The sequence below is a fragment of the Haliotis cracherodii genome, unplaced genomic scaffold (assembly GCF_022045235.1).
Source record: "Haliotis cracherodii isolate W230 unplaced genomic scaffold, xgHalCrac1.p SCAF_9, whole genome shotgun sequence".
NCBI lineage: Eukaryota > Metazoa > Mollusca > Gastropoda > Lepetellida > Haliotidae > Haliotis > Haliotis cracherodii.
The window spans coordinates 39,461,896-39,473,039 of record NW_027266343.1 but is presented as its reverse complement, the minus strand read 5'-3'; the positions used below and the strand labels follow the sequence as shown (position 1 = coordinate 39,473,039).

The window sequence follows — 11,144 nt, the reverse complement described above, 5'->3', positions numbered from 1 at the left end:
TCATGTTTTCAATACGTTTTATGGTATCCATCGATTACTACATTGAAAAATAAGGATGCTTCTAATGTTTACGACTATAACGGTAGTATTTACGAAATTCGAGGGATGTTAATAGTAAAAACGCCGAAAACTTAATCGATTTGTTTTCGAAAAGTTCGATAGTAATACCATACCACCTATAACATTGCCTTTGAAAGTTTTCAATTCTGTTGGTCTTTTTACGACATAAAATGGTATTTGGCAATACTTCAACCGTAGCAAAACTAATATCTAGTAAATATATACAAGATATCCGTTCTCGTCAAACGCTCCAATCATTCGACTGATTACAACCAGTTGATCTGAGTACTCTGTTTGAGCAACAAAATACATCTTGTTCGGTTATCGATCCCCCTATGGCCGGACGAAAACACGAGGCCCTAGGGTACGCTCTTATCGATGACCGGAAACAAAATCGATACAAAAAATAACAGATCGAATCGTGAGTAATTATAAAAGGATATTTATTGACCTCCAAGTCTACACAGGGTGTGGTGATAGTTGACGATGGTGTGCATTATCAGGAACAACAATACGAGTGTCATGTTGCGCTTGACTGGGAGCCAGCACGGTGAAAATTGGAATGAAATACAACAGTTGCCGACAGTCGTGAGGGACACATATTGACAATCACAATAAATCAGTATTGTGCTGTAAGTTTCGAGTTCATCTACGGTGGAGCTATTTCAATGATTGAGACAACAATCATTAAAACTTTGATTTGTAATTGACCGAGTCGGACGCTTCAATGCCTTTGTACTTTAAGTAAAGAATTCATAGATATGAACCGGATAAATCAATGATTTGAAAGGAAGAACTTTTGAGTACTTTCGGGTCGCTTTACAAATGTCGTGTGATTCTAATTTGTGTAAAGCTTTTAACAAAATATTTCTACGTTTCGTACGTTTCGTACGTTTGATTTATACTACCTTCCTACTCTTTCATATTACTATACTTAGTAAATCTGCCATGTCTGATTTAACTATAGTAAAATCAAACGACCGGGTGATCTTTAACTTTGAGCAGTATATATTGCGTTGAAACGTGTTCAGAAAAGAGTTGGGGAGTTTGTTCTACACCGCTTTGAATAGTATTTCAGTTATATGAGGGCGTGAGCTTAATTTCGGAAGAAGACAGGTCGTAGATGCTCACTTGATTCCAAAGAGAGTGTGGGTTTAATGCCGAATCTTTTAATTTCAACAATATTCCGGCGTGTACACAAAGACTCGCCTTCACACTTAGAACTCAAGTGGAATGGAACCAGAGTTCTTGGTGTGAAGACGTGTGGCATGACCACTAGGCTACCCCGCTTTCCCATGAAATGACGTAACCATGGTCCTGATTGTCTCCAATAAACGCTAAAACTGCACCCTTTAAGTGTGATAATAATAGTAATAATATATTCACAACATCATAATAATAACTGGCACCAAAACAACCATGAGATGTAAGAGTGAGCGTAATCTCCGTAATACTGCTCAACACAATAATGGGAATATGATGCAACGATACACGATGCACGAAGTCTTGGAAAGTAGTAGGTACTTTACACATGGTTAATTTCACAAGTCATGTATATGTGAATAGTGAAATGAGGTTGATGGCACCAATCTCGACCATATGGAAAAACGTCTGGTTGGATGTGAGATATCGTTGTTTACCCTTTACAAAGCCAAGATCAGGGTCACTGGGCTGTCACGGCCACCGTGTCATAACAAGGCAACAGTGGCACACGTTCCAATTTCATTTCTGTTGTTTCTTCAATTTTTATTGTCTTTTCTTCTTCAGGTGACGAGAGATTTAACACGCTAGGAGCTGTGTCACAATTTGAAGCGGAACTGTCTAAATTTTGCACACGACCATCAACGACGTCAGAGGCCGACAAAGAGTCCGATTCTGTCTTGGTCAAACGGTCGCCATCTTGAATTTCGTCTTGGATGCTTTCGTCTTTATCCGTAACCTTCTTACATTTCATGTTCTTCAACAAATTTTTCTCGGCGTTCAGTTTATGTTCGGCGGCCTCGGCACTCGATATATTTTCCTGTTTCTTCCATTTTGTTCTTCTGTTCTGGAACCAAATCTTCACCTGAAGAGAAAGAAATGTTTGGTTAGAAGGTCTCTCACAGTTTTCCAAACACGCTGAAGATGGGAGAAAACACGCCATGGAGCTCAAACACCCAACAAATGATATCTTTTAACACCGAATTAACAAAACAGGTTTCTTTTCCTAAGAACGGCAACATGGCATTGACACCAAACGTGAAAAGCTATTAGCACGCCATCAGCATTGAGAAACCTAAACACCAGATGGCCGCCATACTGTTTTGCAAACGCTTCTAATTGCCGCGGCCTTCGGAGATTTAAGAAACACATCGCTGGTGAACATAACCCGTGTATCTATAGTAGTGGCTTGAAACATATTTAAGTGCGTTATTTGACTCGTGGTAGGACGCAGTTGTATGTTTTAATACGGTGTAACGTGATACAAAAATAACTCCCAAGCAGAAAGGACAACAGTGTGAGTGAGTGAGTATGGTGTTACGCCGCTTTTAGCGTTATCCCAGGCATATCATAGCGGGACACTCCACGTGGGTTCACATAAAACCGAGTACACATCAAAACCAAGTATTTGGCGTTCCAAGAGAACGCTTTTACGTCCAGAAAAGCCCAATGTCCCAGGCAACAAAGAACAGAACGAGAGTCATTTTTACGAAGTTAACATTTCTCAATTATGCCGCTTGTAATCCTTAATTAAGATATCATTTCTCAATTATGCAGCTTGTAAATCCTCAATTAAGATAGCATTTCGTTTATTACCATGTTAGTATGGTAATTTAATGTAGGCAAATAGAAGATACAGTAGTAATCTTATCAGACCGTGTATGCCCGAAATTTATTGCTGTAAATTACGAGCAATTATTGTTTAATGATGTCAAGCTATCCAGAAGTATTTACGGCAGTGATATAACTGGCATGTATATTGACAATACCCTTAAGATACACACGTGATTAATTAATTATTTAATTGGGCTTTGTTTGTATGTGCAATCAGCTTTGAATACACAGTGTTCGTGTATTGCAGATGCTGACATTCTGAAACAATATGTTTCAATATGGGATATAAGTCTTATGTATCCTTCAGTATTACTGTACGTGTCATATCTGCTTTAGAGAGCCTTGTATGGCTCTTGCTCAAAAATTGTTTGATCAGGGTTACAACACTCAAGGTCTTATTAAAGCTTTAAAAACGTTTTGTGTTAGGCACATGTGGAAGTTATTTCCAAATTTGACGCATTAGTGACCAAAAATATGTCCATTCCCTATTTAGTACCATATTCTGTACCTATTCAGGCGAATAATTGACTTGCCTTTGCATGTGTTTGTGGTGGGAGCCGCCGACAGGGCAAGATAAGCCTACCTTTTCGCGAATACCTGGTATAATCTTCATTTGATAGTGATGCATAAACACATGCTTAAGATATAATCGGAATCTTAGCAGAGATTTCTGATTAAAGGTTTTGTCACATTTATTATATCCTCTTAACTCATGACAAAAATGTTTTGAACTGTTGTTCTCATTGTTTTCCGAGAATTTCCCTCAGGCAGTATGTTTGAAATAATAAGCAATTAGTTATTGCGGCTATGTGTGAAATTATAACGGGAAAGGTTTGACAAAATCAAGGATATGAGAGGTTGAAAATAAACGCGAGAGAGTGCTAACAATATGTCTAAATTCAAGCCGTTTATTCATTTCCTAGTTGCGATTTTTCAACATACAAGCTGTACAGCTAAATATAATTTATTGAAAATTTTCAACGAATGCGTATTTTCGAATATGTAAAACTAAAGTGAAAATTTCAAAGTCTGGTTTACAGAGTAGAACAAAGATACGATTAAATTGGCTCAGTTTGAATGGAGCCGTATCACAGCTATTGTTGTTTCACATGGCTGTTCCGAGTTAAGATAATCATGACAGTGCAATGTTTTGCTTAACTATTTGTGTCATAGTCAAAGCTCCAAATCGTTCGTTTATTTCCTCATTAAGCCATCATAAGATTAGCCTAATTAATCTCAATGGAGATGTCGCTGCAAGGAGCCACGTGGATTTATTGTGGCATTTGACAATGACTGGTCCCGCGAGACCACGTGACACCGGTCCCGCAGTGACTATCCATCTGCTGGCTAAGTGTCAAAGCTTGACTCTCTGATCTAAAATGTTTTATCAAATTGATAATCGGTGAACGCGTGTCGAAATGTGAGCCGCGGGCGCTTGATTCAATAATCATTAATCACTTTCATTGTTTACGCGATGGCGAAAAATAATTCTAATTAATGTTTTCGTTCTGGGGTAATTTCGAGAATTAATAATAAGGCAAAACTATTTGTTCAAACGAAACAAAACAGCTAGCGAATTTATGTTTACAAGCTTTCAATAGGAAAAGATTGGTAGAGTATTCATTCTTGGAACACTATTTCAAAGTAAGCTGATATAGCACCTTTACAGCAATATATTTGGTGGGATAGTCAGAATTAATTGTATTTTTTAAACTACAATGAAGTCCATATATCTGAAGAAGAAAAACCTTTACAGTATTGATTCTTCTCAGGGTTTTTTAATGATATAACTTATGCATAGGTGTGACCCCCGTTTAGTGATAGCTAACACACAAAAAGATGTGTTAAAGCTTAAGGTAAAATCAAACATATAATGGCGCTTGTCATACCTGTGTTTCTGTGACATTAAGTAGTGTTGCCATTTCTGCTCTCTCTGCTGAGGATAAGTACTTCTTCTGCTCAAATTGCTTCTCCAGCTCAAAGATCTGGCGTCCTGTGAATGTCGTCCTCGCTTTCTTCTTCTTCTGTGGTTGACCGCTGTCCTTATCGTCGCTCTCGTCGCCAGATTTCTTCCTCTTTTCGCCCTGAGAACCATCGTCTGGAACACCGAATCAAACCGTGCTTACAAAGCTTATTTAAAGTTATTACAAAGCAGTATACTTATCGTATACTGTAAATTCCGCCATTTCATTTTTAACGCATACGTTCAAAGTACACATTGGAAAGAGCATAACATCAGCTCGTTAATTAGGTTTGATATTTTGGGACACGCTGCTATGTTTTTATTTGATAATATTTCCATATCCATTCCACAATACAATTTATATTAAAATATTTTTACAAACTATTTACACCAAATATTACAGTTTTTACTTTCGAAAAGGCTTGTTTGCCATACGCCTCTGCCAGCATGTAAGAACTAATTTTAAAAATGTAAGCAAATGACATCTAACCAGAAGTGAAATCCCGGACTTCCTCGTACATCCATATAAGGAGGGTAAAACATTTAAGTAAGAAGTAGGCATCCCCTTGGGAGGAAATGGGGCTCCCCTTCTTGTTGATCTGTTCCTTTGTGCACGGTATTTCTGCTCGGGTTTACAAAGTCAAGACAAGGTAATTTGCCCAAGAAGTTTAATTTCAAATAACCATCAAATAGTCTTTTCCCTTCCACTATTTACCACCTGAACTAGAAATAAAGGAGACCAGAGGGACCGACTCGTCTGTTTCATTATTAGATCCATGCATAAAGATTCAGAGTGACAGAAAAGTCTCCACAAGACTGTGTGACAAGAGGGATGACTTCAACTTTCCGATTGTCAACTTTCCTTTCAGTTTGAGCAATATTCCTGCAGCTCCAGTCCTGGGTGTGTACAGTTCACAGCCTTTGAGGTACAATCTGTATATTTCTAAAAGATTTCAAACAGCGCCATATGACTCTTGCTAACACTTGTTTGATCAAGGTTACAAGGCCTAATTAAAACTTTCAAGAAGTTTTATGGAAGACATGTGGATGACATTTCCAAAATTGATGCGTCTATTACAAAATTAATGTCCAATGCAATTCCATATTTGGACTTTTATCATAGGTGCATAATTTACCCGCTTTGCATGTGTTTGTATTTGTTTTTCGAACACCCGGTATGATCCCCAGTTGATAGGCATTCCTAAACACATGCTCATGATCCAGTCGGAATCGTACAATCGACTTTTTTAGAGATTTCTTATGGCTTTGAAGGTTGTCTCTTTTGTTTACATACATATTACTTATTTTGTTGATAACCAAAAATGATCCCTTTAAAATAATTTTCAATATTTGAAAAATATAAATGTGTCAAGTAATATGAACTTACAAGAACACGTTCCCGTGTAACGTGAAATGTTCCAAAGCACTTAACGCTGGGTCCAAGTGCTGTTTCAACTGGTTAACAATAACTCTCCTTAACAGCGGTTTTTGTTGTGGGGACGGTTTCCAGTTTGCTGAGATAATATTGACATAATGTTGTGTTAGAAGTTAGATGACAAATGATGTAAAAAAGCTCTATTGACTATCGATAGCTTCTTGCATTGACGCATCAAATAGCATGTTATCGCATGTCATTGTGGAGACACTGTTTAAGTAATATGAGTAATGAAATATGTTAATATTTATTTTAAGTGATAAAAAGACGTTATGATAATATTTTCTCTCTGTCGGAGACTTTATTTATGAGTATACACAACGCAAAACACGCGTCTCAGCAGTGCGCACCTAATCATGCCTTTCTTAAGAAGTATTTAATGCGCGCATCAAAACATATCCGAATAAGTTGAAGTTGTGTAAGGACCAAACATGTTGTGTCGAAATTATAACCGTGTTTCAAAGGTGAATTCCCATGTTAAATAACGTGTTAGTTGAGTTAATGATATTTGAAATTTCATCATCCGAGGACATCATCATTCTTGTTCTGTCAGAAACATAATTGATGTTCGCCAAATGCAAATAGCAGAAAACAAGTAACGAGGAAAAACACGTGTTTGTTTTAAAAAAAAGGAAAAACACGTTAGAAAGAAAACATAAATATTGACCTAAAGGAATAGTTCAATCAAGTAAGATATTGATTAACAAAACCTTTTCTTCTACTGCAAATGTATGTCTCGGCGAACGCAAGACACGCCCATATATACCTAGTATCATTCTTATTAACATTATTTTTATAGCTCTTTGAGTACATAACATATATAACGAGCTGTTTCTCTTCTATGTACGAAACACGAGTTTCAGATTCCACACAGAACGGAAACAATAAATGGCCATCGCTAAGTCACTCGGTATATAAACTCTAATGACTTTACTCATAGACCCACCTCAGCATTGTATCGTGCGTGAGATGATTGTCAACATACAAATGACGCACAGCCAAGGACAAAGACCATCAGACAATCAGTGTCACTACGATAAACGAGGCTTGTGGATACCAATTAACAACAATTAACGCCATCCTATTCTCTCCCGATCGCCTAATCATTACTCCGGGTCGGTTGATGCCAGCGGGCAAGGACAGAAAAAAGATAAAGGCTTTGAAAGACCAGGAGGGGAAAGGATTTTTCTTCTTCCAGCGTCATGGCAATAAATGTGTCACCTTAAGCATATCGTTGTATAATTGTTCGGGGATAGACGATGAATTACAACTGACACACTAATGCGATTGATGTTGTCATATGATCATTGGCCGGCTAATCCGGGGGAAATGACAATTAACTCCGAGGCTTACTAGGGTTAAGTGACGTCGGGGCTAATACACATTTGTAATAAACAAGAGTAAGTGCTGTTAAGTGCCTGATATGGAGCACGTCCGTGCTCTTTCAATTCAGCGGGCCATCCTTCAGACGGAGGGTCGCATAATGGGGAACTTAGTTACATTTTCAGCACACATCAACGGTTATTATCTGTGTCGGAGAAAACACTTAAACAACAGCCCCAAAAGAGGTACTGGGTCGTTTCTTAGTACAACGTGTCTTTTAATTCGTCAACAACATATATGTATTAAAATACCATTCAAACAAATCTCACATAAAAATATCAATAATTCGGTTACTTTCATATGCATATAGGGGACAATACATTTTTTGCATGGTGTATAAAGTTTGCACGGATTGGACCGATAATCCAACATAGCCAAACAATAAACGGCTTTTATATTAGTCTAATTAAATGGAGTTTTATAAACAGTGTCGATAAATATAACATAAAAAGTCAAGCTTCATCAAATATATTCAAATACACAAATGAAGACTTTAAACATAGCTTTCCTCATATATCAAGTACCAATATATAGTCACCAGCGTAAGAAACACTTAAATAAAATGAGAGAATATTTGTTCCTACCGGTTAGTTTGAATACGGTGATGAAAATGACTTGATTGCATCCATACATCGATCCAGATAATGTTTTTTTTATATTAAAAATAAGGTTAAGGTTAATAATTTAAGCTCAGCATCACACTGTACACAGAAAACTAATAACCATATGTATTATATTCACTCACGTTACTTATGATTTGAAGAAAACTACCACGAATTTACTTTTTAACTCAGCGGCAGAAGCTGAAAGCTAAAAATGTTGATAAACTTGAAACATAAAATTCCATTCTGTCAAGTCGACACTTCAGATTACAAATTAAACCCAACTTGTGTGAGTCATTGTACAGCACGTCTTGCATTTGAAAAAAAACACTGCAATAAACAACTTTTCGTTATCACTGTAATTCCCACCCCTTGTCTAAATCGCTGATTAACCTTATTTTGGATATGGTTTGGAGATAACGCACACCGCTTGTTTATTTATTACTCGCACGTGGTCACGAATAATGTCAATTTATGCATGTGACACTTGCAACTAACTGACAACTCGCGACTGAAGTGGTGCCTATTTCACAGCAAGCACCTGTTGTTGCGTAACGAACACGTAATTATAAAATTAATTGAATGAAACGATATTGAGAAAACCTAGAAAACGATGCAGAGCCACGATTAATTATAGGATGTTTATCAAATACTTATTTTGTTTGTTTTTAATTCAAGTACAGAACTGTTAATTTGTGATTAAATTGAATTAATGTTTCATGAAAGTTAATTCCGTTTTCGCCAAAGCGAAATCCATTCCACGTAACTGAACTAGTTGAACATAACGAGATTTTAACCCGTCTCGGTCACTGGCAAATACAATTATTCAATAATAATAAACATCACATTACATCGCTATCACGTTACGGTGATAGTCTTATCGAACAACATGGAGTGAGTGATTTCCAATCCTCAGTGCACATAGTGTCATAAAAAAATATATAAAACAAATATTATCCTCACGTTCTCCACAACTTTACAAATTACTATACATAATCAAATAAAACACTGACCTGTTTTCGGCGAACTTGACGAAAGACGGTCACTCATGTCCCCACGGTGATGACCCCCCTCATCCTCACTGTCAGGGGTGCGGTTATGGGTGGGGCTGACTCGATGCCGGGACAGGTGTTCGAGGGGTGAGGCAGGAGACAGACCCCCAGGGCTGGTGGAACACATGCTCCCCCTCTCCTCCCTCAGACCCAGGATATCGGCTATGAAGAAAGACGTAGGCTGCCTGGGTGGTTTCTCGTAGATGTGGGGGTGCCAAGTCCTGGGGGTGGTGTACAACTTGTTGCCGTTGAATATTACCGGGTATGACGCCAACGCCTGGGGTTCCATAGTGCAATACATTGTGAAGTTTCTTCAAAGATCACGCACGTAAATGAAATCTGGTCCAAGCCAAACGAAGTTCCAACTCGTACAAGTCTTCACAGGTCCTCAAATACCAGTAAGGACTTAGAGTTAATTACTGCAATGTCACATCAACATGTTCCAAATCCGAATGAAACCATCTCCTTGTCAGGTAAGTTTCAACAACAATTGGTAACCCTCCTCAAGTATCTCCAATGAGAGTCTCAGCATAAATGATAAACAAACTCAGTATGTTTAGGGTAAAGAGTGCTGGTGGTGTGATAAGCCCCGCCGAGGAAAACCGAATGCCCCGCCTCTTTGAACTAATCCGCTTTAATCCCCACGAGGTCGACAGGGAGAGTATTTCCGGGTTATTGCATAATTAGCGACTGTTTACCAACCTGCAGTCAGCTGATCGTCCATTGTCTTTGTCATCACCGTGGTAATTGCTGCTAATGACAAGCCCAGTCAATGACAATAGTTTATTGCCGTCAATCTCCCCGGTGCTAATAACATGGGTATATGTTTATAGAAGCGATCGGCTGTCAATGGCTGTTCTCATTGCGTCAATTGATCCGAAAACTTGTAAATTCCAATCCGGTACTGAAGTTGATTGGCTCACTTATCAATCCGGCTCTTTAAATCCTCAAATGCCTATTTCACTGAAACGCACACCTCTGTCATGTGACGAGGATTAAAAGTCGTTGAATGGCAATTTCTCCACTGTTTCACAGTCTCTTCATATGTCATAAACTGTATCTCCCATCAAATCAAAGAGCTGTCACTGGTGTGACAAAAGGTCCATTGCAATCAGCATCGATGTAAATATCAGTAATATTTTCCGCACAACTTGCTCTCAATACACGCTCCTTCGTCGAGCGTCTGTCTGCGATGGGGGCTGCCTGACCACTACTCTGACAGAGGTTGCGTCCCTCCCTCGCCCCTCACCCTCGGAAAGTGATAAGACTCCGGCGTCTGACGAGGTTTTTAACGCCCGAGACATGCGGGTCGTTGCAAATGCTCTTCAATTTGGTAGGAATTATTTGCCCCGTTGGGAAGATCAATGTAACGATCGAATGAATAATAGAAGAAATGAAAGAGGCATATTGTGCGGTGTATAAATCTATTAGCGATTAAATGAAGCTGAAACACGGACCCGGCCAATATTACAGAGCAGCCTGTATCAATCATGATCCGGGCTAACGCTAATAGGCGAGCGGGGCAGGGAGGGTGGGCGAAGGATAGACCCCTCCCCCATACAATTGCAAAGCTGTGTCACTCGAAAAATTAATGGCTCTCCTTCGGTCGTGATAAGCAAATATTGGTAGCCGAGGTGTCAAGTGGGCTGCGAGTCTCCTTGACAGCGAGAATATTGGTATCATTAAACTGAGAGGGGGTTTTCCGCCATCGTACTGATGACAACGCTATCTTGCCTCGCTAAGAGCTATCTCTAACCGTTTTGCAATTGAACAGGCAGATTGTATATCGCAACTTTAACCTGATGACATAGGAAATAGCCTAGTGTCGCGTCCCA

General features: G+C 38.7%; 1 protein-coding gene across 1 annotated transcript; it reads right to left on the bottom strand.

Annotated features, from left to right (window-relative positions):
- Positions 1-539: 539 nt before the first annotated feature.
- LOC139452578 (barH-like 2 homeobox protein) lies at positions 540-10,649 on the bottom strand. Its single transcript, XM_071234100.1, has 3 exons — positions 9,271-10,649; positions 4,764-4,972; positions 540-2,125 (listed from the first exon to the last, which is right to left on the bottom strand). The coding sequence occupies exons 1-3, from the start codon at positions 9,608-9,610 to the stop codon at positions 1,724-1,726; spliced, it is 951 nt and encodes a 316-aa protein (XP_071090201.1). The 5' UTR covers positions 9,611-10,649; the 3' UTR covers positions 540-1,723.
- Between the last annotated feature and the right edge of the window lie 495 nt (positions 10,650-11,144).